The 11258-nt window shown below is 48.4% G+C and overlaps 1 protein-coding gene across 4 annotated transcripts in view; it reads right to left on the bottom strand.

Annotated features, from left to right (window-relative positions):
* Window positions 1–283: 283 nt before the first annotated feature.
* The window catches only part of LOC146797111 (actin-associated protein FAM107A-like), a 50696-nt gene continuing 39721 nt past the window's right edge, over window positions 284–11258 (bottom strand). For 2 of the 4 annotated variants that reach the window (XM_085630311.1, XM_085630314.1), the window contains exons 4-5: window positions 5497–5638; window positions 284–1114 (exon numbers count right to left, since the gene is read on the bottom strand). In XM_085630311.1, the coding sequence (XP_085486437.1) occupies window positions 995–1114; window positions 5497–5638 (262 nt within the window). In that variant the 3' untranslated portion in view covers window positions 284–994. The remainder of the gene's footprint in view (window positions 1115–5496; window positions 5639–11258) is intronic. The other 2 variants (XM_085630312.1, XM_085630313.1) reach the window with 2 other exon arrangements.

Here is an 11258-nt window from a genome sequence, read left to right as displayed (position 1 = left end):
GTAAGACAGGGGCTTATGTTGAACCCAAATACTATGCGTAAAGATACGCGCATCAACTAAGCCAGCGTCACGCAGCTTCTCTGAGAAGGACCATGTACACCAAAGAAGGAGCGGTTGGTGGCCCCCCAGTCAACAACTTTGGCTAACTCACCCCGGGAAATACAAATTACTCAGTCAGTTACAAATTCTATGATTCTTTTGGTAGCATATGGAATGGGGACATATAATGCGCTGTGATTACAATAACCCTGTAGGAAGTAGTTGCTCACTGGAACAGATTGTTAATGTTTAATGTCATTTATTGTTTAATGTTGAAAATTTATTTTTAACCAGTACAACCTGAGATGTGTTTTTTCTGCTTGACATACATAGTCCAGTTTCCAGACCTCACAGGCACAACTTCATGAAGGAGACGCCATTTGTAATCGGTCCGTTGCACTTCCGCCAAGGCACTGACTGAGTCCATTCTTTTGACAACCAATGCGACCAGTTGAGTTCACCTGACATTGTCCAAACGTCACTCCAACAGACCTTTCGTTGATGTTTCCTTCAGCATGGACATAGAAGAAATTGGTGCATTTTCATGTCACAGGGCATAATCCTGTCTGTACGCGTCTCACTTGCTAGGTTCTGTCAGCTAAACACCGCAGCGCGTCTGCATTCTGCTTGGATTTGAGCCCCTGGCTCGCGTTCCAAATACATTCAAAATTGCGCTACCCCTGGAATGCCACAGAGTCTTTCTTCCATTTCTAGAAACCTTTGTCCTGACAGCTGATCCTAGAAGGGCAGACTTCATGAAAGCTGGGGGTCAAGTGTCAAGTTTGTGATGTAACAGCTATGTGCAGGGCTTAGGACTACCAGCATCCAATCCTGTGCGCTGTTACTGGGAGGCCATTGTCTGCAGGCTGCGCGACTCAGAGCTGGCACGCCGGCTTGGGAAGCAGCTAAGGTTACAGTTAGAGGAAAAGGTTTTGAGAGCCTTCGAGGAGGGAGGTCAGCTGGGGGAGGTTCTGGAGGTTCGAGGTTCCCGCCAGGGACACTTCCTCAGGTTCTCTCTGACCTTTAGGAACTCGTGGGTGCTTCCTTTCCCTTCCTCAGCCTCCTTCTGTTGCCGCTGGAAACAAACACACAGTGGGGAGCAGGGGGGATGAACATGGAGGAGGGAGACAGAGGAGGGGAGAACGAACATAGTAGAAGGGGAAAGACATGAGAGTAAGAGCTCTTGTCAGTCAAAATACTCTGTAATTGTACATTAGCACATAAGCAAGCTGAAGGGCAATAAGTACACATTCAAACTGCACCTGAAGCAAGCAGAAGGGCATTAACTGCACACTGAAGACCGCACCTGAAGCAAGCAGAAGGGCATTAACTGCACACTGAAGACCGCACCTGAAGCAAGCTCAAGGGCATTAACTGCACACTAGACTGCACCTGAAGCAAGCTTAAGGGCATTAACTGCACACTGAAGACCGCACCTGAAGCAAGCAGAAGGGCATTAACTGCACACTGAAGACCGCACCTGAAGCAAGCTCAAGGGCATTAACTGCACACTAGACTGCACCTGAAGCAAGCTCAAGGGCATTAACTGCACACTGAAGACCGCACCTGAAGCAATCTCAAGGGCATTAACTGCACACTGCAGACCGCACCTGAAGCAAGCTCAAGAGCATTAACTGCACACTGAAGACCACACCTGAAGCAAGCTCAAGGGCATTAAGTGCACACTGAAGACCGCACCTGAAGCAAGCTCAAGGGCATTAACTGCACACTGAAGACCACACCTGAAGCTAGCTCAAGGGTATTAAGTGCACAAGAAAAAACTGCAGCCCAAGCAAACTCGAGGGTAACAACTCCCCACTGAGCACTGCACCTAAGTGACCTGAAGGTCAGTAACTACAAACTGAAATCTGCACCAGAACAAGCGGAAGGGTATTAACTGCACACTGAAGACCGCACCTGAAGCAAGCGGAAGGGCATTAACTGTACACTGAAGACCGCACCTGAAGCTAGCACAAGGCCATTAACTGCACACTGAAGACCACACCTGAAGCAAGCTCAAGGGCATTAAGTGCACACTGAAGACCGCACCTGAAGCAAGCTCAAGGGCATTAACTGCACACTGAAGACCACACCTGAAGCAATCTCAAGGGCATTAACTGCACACTGAAGACCGCACCTGAAGCAATCTCAAGGGCATTAACTGCATACTGAAGACCGCACCTGAAGCAATCTCAAGGGCATTAACTGCACACTGAAGACCGCACCTGAAGCAATCTCAAGGGCATTAACTGCACACTGAAGACCACACCTGAAGCTAGCTCAAGGGTATTAAGTGCACAAGAAAAACTGCAGCCCAAGCAAACTCGAGGGTAATAACTCCCCACTGAGCACTGCACCTAAGTGATCTGAAGGTCAGTAACTACAAACTGAAATCTGCACCAGAACAAGCGGAAGGGAATTAACTGCACACTGAAGACCGCACCTGAAGCAAGCGGAAGGGCATTAACTGCACACTGAAGACCGCACCTGAAGCAAGCGGAAGGGCATTAACTGCACACTGAAGACCGCACCTGAAGCAAGCGGAAGGGCATTAACTGCACACTGAAGACCACACCTGAAGCAAGCAGAAGGGCATTAACTGCACACTGAAGACCGCACCTGAAGCAAGCTCAAGGGCATTAACTGCACACTAGACTGCACCTGAAGCAAGCTCAAGGCCATTAACTGCACACTGAAGACCACACCTGAAGCAAGCTCAAGGGCATTAAGTGCACACTGAAGACCGCACCTGAAGCAAGCTCAAAGGCATTAACTGCACACTGAAGACCACACCTGAAGCAATCTCAAGGGCATTAACTGCACACTGAAGACCGCACCTGAAGCAATCTCAAGGGCATTAACTGCACACTGAAGACCGCACCTGAAGCAAGCGGAAGGGCATTAACTGCACACTGAAGACCGCACCTGAAGCAAGCGGAAGGGCATTAACTGCACACTGAAGACCGCACCTGAAGCAATCTCAAGGGCATTAACTGCACACTGAAGACCACACCTGAAGCAAGCGGAAGGGCATTAACTGCACACTGAAGACCACACCTGAAGCAAGCGGAAGGGCATTAACTGCACACTGAAGACCACACCTGAAGCAAGCGGAAGGGCATTAACTGCACACTGAAGACCACACCTGAAGCAAGCGGAAGGACATTAACTATACTCTGAATACTGGTTATGAAGCTATTAACCGGTAGGAACCCCTCTCTGGCTTCAACTTTTATATTTTCACATTTTAATGCAGGGTATTTTAAAGTTGGGATCCAGTTGTGTCAAGTAAAAAAAAAGAACAGGTGCAAATTCCTACAAAAAAAGTCATTTGTAGGAGAAGAATCCCAGCCCATCTGCTTTTCTGCAGAGCAACTCAGGGGTGTGGGATTTTTTTAAATGGCTACTTGCCCAAGGAACACAATGCTGCGGAAATCTACTTATCTTGTAAATATGTCACTTGTCCCTTTTGGTGGCATGCTGGGAGATGCCAAATGCGGGCAGAGTCCTCTAAACATGAGGGCTCTGATAACAGCGCCTCTGAGAACGGTTATGGTCTGTCAGGGTTTGGATTCTAGCAAGGATTTTATTTTCGCAAATTTCTGCAAATCTGCATAATTCAAATGACAGAGGTGAAAAGGGGTAGTTCCAGGGTTGGGGTGCCCCTGTAAGACTATGACCCCCCACTAATTTGCATGTTGAAGGGTATTCACTAACTTCTGTACAATCTCTTCCCAAGCTAGGAATGGTTGGAAGTTTTCTCCTGACAAGGGCAGGAGCTCAACTTTTTCCAGGGCAGAGAGGAACAGGGGTGTGAAAAGAGTGAATTTGCAAATATCTCAGCAGATTTTAGCCTGAGGAAATATAACATATCATAACATGTGTATTTGTGTAGCTCCTGTTCACTCCAGGGTTTCTTGGCTCTGAAACATATGTTTATTGTTATCCCACTCAATGCATGTTATCACCCTTGGAAGGATGGAAGTTTGAGTGGACCTGCCAGGATGGAAACCTATTGCCAAGTATATTTTCTCGTTCAAAAATGGAATTCACAAACGTGTGCTCAGAGTACGGTTTCCAGACATAATTTCGTAAACTTTTGCAAATTCCTGAAAGTTTTAAAGCTGCATCAATGCAAGGACATGTATCTAGGGGTCTTACTTTAGGAAAAAGTGTGTTTCTGTAAATTTCGCTTGCAGAGGAAGTTTTGCAAAGGTGCCCAACTTTACAAATTTGGGAACTTTGTCATCTTTGCATAAATTTCCAGATGTGATGCTGAAACCCTTAGTTTTAATCGCTAATCTTCCTTGCGAGTGTCTATAAAGGTCTGTTATGACCGTAGTTTCCTCTCCCTCCCCCAGACCACCAATCCTCGACGACTAACCTAGCGCGACCACCTGAAAACCACAGCTGCAATGAGCTGCAGCAGGGTTTGCACTTCTATGCGGCCCTTTGGACCTCTGTCCCACAGGTGGACACGGGCAGGTAGCAGGTGGGGGTTTCGTATGGGAAACAGCCGCGGTTCGTGCAGGTAACAGCGGTGGGGCGGTGGGGTTCCGTTGGAGGGATTTCGAAGCACGATGCAGATGGAAAATTAATGATTTATTTGATTTTCCCTCTGCATCGTCTCTCGAAATCCCCCCCAACGCGGCCCCACCGCTGTTACCTGCATGGACCACTGTTGATGGGAAACCAGCTTCCAACCAGCCTTTCCTTGGACAACTGGGTGGAGGTCTCCTTTTCTCAGGCACTTCTTTGCTCTGGTCTGGAAACCTCTTGTCTTCCACCCAAGCATCTCCTGTGGTTCAGGAGTCGCTGAGATGCGCTCGCTCCTTCAAACCCATCCCCGCCCTGCGGAACCCAGCCTGTATCCCATCATCACTTTTTCTAGTGTCCTTTGAACCTCCCCTTCCAGATCCCTTTAATCAACCAGACCTCTGCTTCATCACACCAAGGCCAGCCCTGAGCAATGATCTATGCACCACCTAGGATGCCGCCAGGAGCACGAGCCAGAATTCCTTTAAAAGCAACAAAGTTTGACCCTCTTTGAGTGTCACTTCACAAAATGAGCTTTCACTTCTCCAGCTGTGTCCAAACTCCTTCCCAAGTTACATGTGTGGACTATGGAGAGATCTTTATACATCTCCCCTCCCACCAACACCTCCTCAGCTCTCTCCAGACCCTTCATCGTGTACTCTGCTCTCTGTCAAGAGACTGTTCTGCATCCTTGTCGAGCACCCCTCCTCTCCAGACCCATCTTCGCGTCATCTCTGCTTAACACCAGGAGATATTTCTGGCCCGTTCCTCACCTCTTCTCTTCTCCAGACCCATATTTGCGTCATCTCTGCTTACCACTAGGAGATATTTCTGACCCGTTCCTCACCTCCCCTCCTCTCCAGACCCATCTTCACGTCATCACTGCTTACCACTAGGAGATATCTCTCACCCGTTCCTCACCTCTTCCCTTCTCTGCTGCCACCTCAAAAGCTCCTGCTGCAGTGGCGGCTGCTCCGGCGCTGGTTTCGCTCCAACCCCCTCCTGGCACCGCCGTCTTTCCAGAACCTTCAGCAGCTCTGGTTTGCTGTGTAGGACCAGCCCCCTGGAAGGAAGTGAAAGCTGCCATCAGTATCTCCTGGTAAACTGGTTGTCCCACAAGGTACACTGTGATCCCCTCTGGATGGCGCTGCTCTGGGTGGATGGAGTTGGCCCTACCTGTACAGGAGCAGGTACGCTGCCCGGTCCATATGTTATGCATAATAGTTCACATATGCTTCTCATCTTGTGTCCATGCCTGGAAAACCCTCACCAGCCATTTCTCAAATCAAACACACAAGCTGCCCTGGCGACCATCTCATGTCTACTTGGAGTCAGCCCTTCTCGCTGGCGCACAAAGAATTACATAAGAACTACAGGTCTCTGGAACGCTGGATACAACAAAAACATCCATTCAGTGACCATAGACCCAATCATTCTCTCTCCCACTTACACGTAGCAAGCCTGGCTGAAGACGGCTGAAATGCCAGAAACCGGTCCTAGGAAGCTTGTTTCCGGTTCAGGAAAGGCATGGCTTGGCAGTTCGGGCTGGACTGTTCCCATGAGGCACAGGGTCAGACTGATTTGCATATGGCCATGTGTGAACTGGGGTGGCAGAGTGGGCTAAAGAACGGTGATGGATCAAACCCAGATCTGTTGACTGGGTGTGAGTGTTTGATTGGTTCTGATGCTCCGTCCATCTCCACCCCCTTTTGTACCGCGATATTCTTCATCAAAGCGCCGGGATGCTCCTTGGAGTAGCCGAGCGCTATAGAAGAAATAAATTAACATAACATAACATAACATAACACTTCCATAGCACCTCACACGCATTATGAGGTAACATCCCTCCACCCACTCCATCTCAGGCAGGGTCACTCCAGCCCTCCATGGTGGGTAAAACTGGTCTACAGCTACTCAAGGCAGATTAAGCTGTCAAATGCAACTTCTCTTGGACGTCGATGTGGGTGGTTTCCTTCTCAGGTCCACCTAAGTATCGGCTCAGCCAGTGAACCCTAGGAGTGGAGTGTGAAGGCGCGTGGAACTGTCTGTATTCGAATATGGACTTGAAGCCCCGCCCACTCTACGCCCATATTTTTCATTGGCTTGTGTCTTGTCCTTCAAAGGCTGGCTTCTGATTTGTTAATAGGCTTGTTAGTCCCTCCTTTGTACCGTCTTGTCTTCATTTGTAACCTCCCATGAGGACTGGCCCTTTTACTTCGGGTGTTACAGGGTAGGTCTTATTTAGTCTGTAAGCTCTATTTTCTGTAATGAGTTTCTCCTACTGTAGGCATGACATGCTTTGCTGCAACATTAAGCGTGCCATACAGGCTTTCACTTTCCAAGCAGCCCAGGACATTGGCCGCCGCTTCTTTGAAGTGAAATAGATCTAGCATTTACAAAAGTTTGAGCTATTGGCATTATAAATGACAGTACCTTTTATTTATGTGTTAATTATAAAAAAGACAAATAAAAGGCTTTGCCATTTACAATGCCAATAGATCAAACTCTAGCAAATGCGAGACCTATTGCATTGCAAATGCTTGTTAATATCTATATTCGGCCACTCTCTGATATCACTGGATCCCATGGCTTCTCCGTTCTATCAGGCATGGGTGATACGCAACTTATCTCTTTCACTCACACACCTGCGCATCGTGCACCCAGGGACATCTTAAGGATTTTGAGGGCCCTGGGCCAAACATATTTCAGGGAGCCCTCTTTGGATCAGCTTTAAATTGATGGTCCAGTATAAGTTCTTTCATGCCCTCTATTTCGCCAGGTCTCTAACACTGCACAGGCACACTGCTGGTCCAAATTCTAAATGTTTTCACTTAATATTCAGGGATAGTGATGGGTGTTTTTTAATATTGTAACACCGCAGCAGCTCACTTATATTACTGCAAATAATCTCTGTGACCCCTCCCACTTCTCATATGTGAGGTCCTGTTTTGATCTAAAAGAAACTTTTTATGGATGTTGCATGAAACATAAACACATTTGTCTGCAAAATTTTGGCTCAGAGTCTCACGTATTACCCACATTAAAAATAAATTAAAGGAAAATGCTATTTGCAACAATCTGTCTAAGAATTATTCAAGGTCATCAGTGAAAGACTCTGCAGAACAGAGCTGGCTCTATCAGGGGGCCCCTGAAAGGCTGGGGCCCTGGGCCGGAGTCCACTTTTTCCATGCCCTGAAACATCTCTGCCAGTGGCGTAACAAAGGCCCCTGCAGACCCCGCGGTGCAGGGGGACCTGAGCTCCAGGGGTCCCCAGGGGCCCCCTCAGCACAGTACCCTGGCCTGAGAGCTCCTGAGTGGTCAAAGGGGGCCCCCTCCATGTTCTTTAGAGGGGGCCCCCTCAAGTTTCATTACGCCACTGGTCTCTGCGTGCGCCAGATCTAAGACTTTGTCTCTTCGAGGTGGCGGAGTGGATGGACTTGAAGCATCTCAAGCTTAAAGGAGGAAACACCGAGGTTATGATTGGGGGAACCATCCTAAAGTCTGGTCCTCCCCACCCTGGGCTGACTTGTTAGGCGCCCTACTCCTTCCGAAAACTCAGGTGAAAAATCTTGGCATCTGGCTTGACCAAAATCCCAGCTTTGAACATCAGGTCGAGACACTTTCGGCCAGCTGCTTTGGGGTTTTGCGAAGCCTTGGTTTCCTCCCTTATCAGCCAATAATGATGTAGTCCAGGCTTTGGTTACCTCACCTCTGGACTACAGTAATGTACTTCATCTTGGTCTATCCCAGACACTTCTCAAACGCCTTCAGACGATCCAAAATACTGCTGTCCAGCAAGAAGGCTTGCGGTGCTGCCCTGTGCCACAATGTTGTAAATGTGGCCCTTAATTTGGCTCCCGATCAGTAAACTGATCCAGTTCAAGGCCTTGAGTTTCTCCTACAGAGCCTTCTCAAACACAGGACCTAACTTTCTCCGTTGTCTGATGACACCCTACACTGCCGGATTCCTTTGTTCCTCTAACTCTCTACTGCCAGTGGTGCCTGGAGTTAGCAAAGCCGCACAAGGAGGTGAGGACCTTCATTCAGATATCTTGCTTCCAAGCTGTGGAATAACCTGCTTATCCAGCTAAGTAAATGTCCAACCGAAGCAATATTTAAGAAACTTCTTAAAACCTGGCTTTTTTAACCTGGCACACGCTTCTAGGTTAGTGCTTTTCTAGAGCGAATTCTAGCGCTGGGACGCTCCATTTTGTAACAGCTAGGCGCTTTATAAGCTGGAGAACATCAGTATTAATGTATCTCATCCAGTCCCAGAGGCAAGGTAAGCCACCGTAAATGAGCGCCTTTCCTACTTTGGGGACAAGTAAGAGTCAGGCCATGGCAGGATACCTTTTAATGCTCTTGCACTGGGTTCAGCAAAGCAAGGTCCCCTCTGGCTGATTCCAGACCGCGGTTCTTCTTTAGCAGATCCAATGAGGTCAAAGCAAAAACTGGGGAAAGGAGGACAATCTCCACATTCAAACTGATCCAACTGCAAAGTGTGTCCAGACAGTGGATCAGGAATGTATCTACAGACCATCAGGTGCAGGTCAAGTCTACAAAAGTGACAGGCCTGCTCCTCGCTGTTCTCTGCCCAGCGAGTACTAGTCGAGTCCAGGGCTTAATTGACTAAAAAATAGTACCAGGGCCATTGTCAGGAGGCTGCTGCCGCTTGTGTCACCCATTGCCTCCGACATCAACACAACAACTAACCCTCACACTCCTTCAAGTGTGAGAATTCAGAATATGCCAGGCCCCAAAGCTATAATAATAGCTTAGGACACATGTATTTGTCATTTGAATGTATATTGCATTAATAAACAACTGTTGTTGTGCACATCTATAAATTAGACAAACAGCGCCACCTTGTGGCAGACCGTCATAAGTGCCGGTGTTGACAATTAAGTGCCAGTGCCAAGCACCAGAAACCACTGGCTCAATTTACGCACTGGTTGGGTCATGTTTCTGCCGTCTGGAGACAGTACCTGTCTTGGGTTCCAGCTCCTCTCCTTTCACTCCTTCCTTATAAACATGGTGCTCGTAAATCGTGCTGCCTTGATGCCACATTCCATACTTTATGCCAGCAGCATGCGTGACCCCATCATGGCGTTCAACAGCGTAACGCTTTTGTCTGACAACATCTGTTGCGTGATGTGGCTTCTCACGCCCTTGCCTCGGTTCTCCTCAACTTTGTCCAATACAAATTCTTGGGTCCAGGGCATCCTGAATCCCAACATATGTTTTCACCAAGACGTCTGGACTCCTCCTCTCTGTTGAGACATGGCAAGAACTCACATTTGCTTGAGTTGCTCGGTGACCCCATTCTCACTTTTGTTGCCCGCAACAACGCACACCTCTTGGAGTGTTGAGGAAGTGTTCCACACATGCCCGGTACAGTCATTGACTCCTGGCAAGTGCACAGTGCTCTATCCATGCAGAATATTTACACTATAGAAGCAGGTACACAGGACAGATGTGCCAAATGTGTGCCGGCTTGGGGTGGCACACATTTAGGGCTTGATTTAGATCTCGATGGATGGGTTACTCCATCACAACAGTGATGGATATTCCGTGCGCTGAAATATAAATCCTATAGGATATAATCGCGTTTATATACCCGGCAGATGGGATATCTGTCCCTGTTGTGATAGAGAAACCCGTCCGCCGAGATCTAAATCAGACCCTTTAGCCTTTTTAATCCCCACCCCACTGCTCCCCCGAGTGTCCAGTGGGAGGGAGTAAACAGGAACCTAGAATTGTTGTGGGGCTACCTCAGTCTGTGCTGGGTGACCTCACTTCATGGGCACTCGAGGGAAACGGGAACATCCAGGGCAAGCGTTTCTCCGGATCCCTTTCCAACGCAGGCCCTGGATGCTGGCCCCAGAGGAGGTCCGTTGAGGCTCATTTGAGGGTATTTATATTGTAGCATTTGCATAGCTCCTCATACCCCATTGTGGGGCACTGAGTAACATTTTCTGATGGGTAGCACCCGACACCGCAGGGAAGTGCACGGTTGTCAGAATGTTGTGTTTGTTGTGATGTTTTGTGGGAAGCATGTTGGAGTCGCGCCAGAATGACCGGAGAGGCGCTTTTATCGTGTCTTGCAACGCAGCGCCTGGTAGTGTGGTGGAGGAGGAGGAGGAAACGTGGCAGATAGATGCACAAAATATGATTGTTAATAACTGCTGGTTATAATTCACTCTGCAGGTACCAGGCATTAATTTACTTTGCAGGCTCTGTGTCACGTGGTGTAGCCTGTGACTGCACGAGCCTTCCTGGGGCCTCTAGGGCAGCCCTCAGGGGTGCATCTGTTTGCAAGCGTGGAGCAGCAGGCTGTTGCTCATGTTTTTAGGTCGAGCCTACGAGACAGCACAAGCCGTCTGGTTGCAAAAGATATCGTGGGCTTACCAGGGACACACAGGGCTTGGAGCCCACCCATTGATTACCATTGTTTGACTTCCATGTCACTGTCACTGCTGCCTATTTGATGGCTTCTTGTCAATCATGTGATTGTCCCTCCCATGGAGCATTGCCTATTTACAAATCTCTTTGATTTGCTGGCTTCCAAACTTCCACTGCTTGCTATTATGGAACTACTTTTGTTTTTCTTTAAGCACTTCACGAGAGTGCATGTGCTTTCCAGCTGCCCATGTACTTCTATACCTCCACCTGCAATCATGCTG

This window comes from Triturus cristatus, chromosome 10, assembly GCF_964204655.1.
Source record: "Triturus cristatus chromosome 10, aTriCri1.1, whole genome shotgun sequence".
Lineage (NCBI taxonomy): Eukaryota > Metazoa > Chordata > Amphibia > Caudata > Salamandridae > Triturus > Triturus cristatus.
The sequence above is the reverse complement of the archived record's forward strand: the minus strand, read 5'-3'. Positions and strand labels throughout refer to the sequence as shown.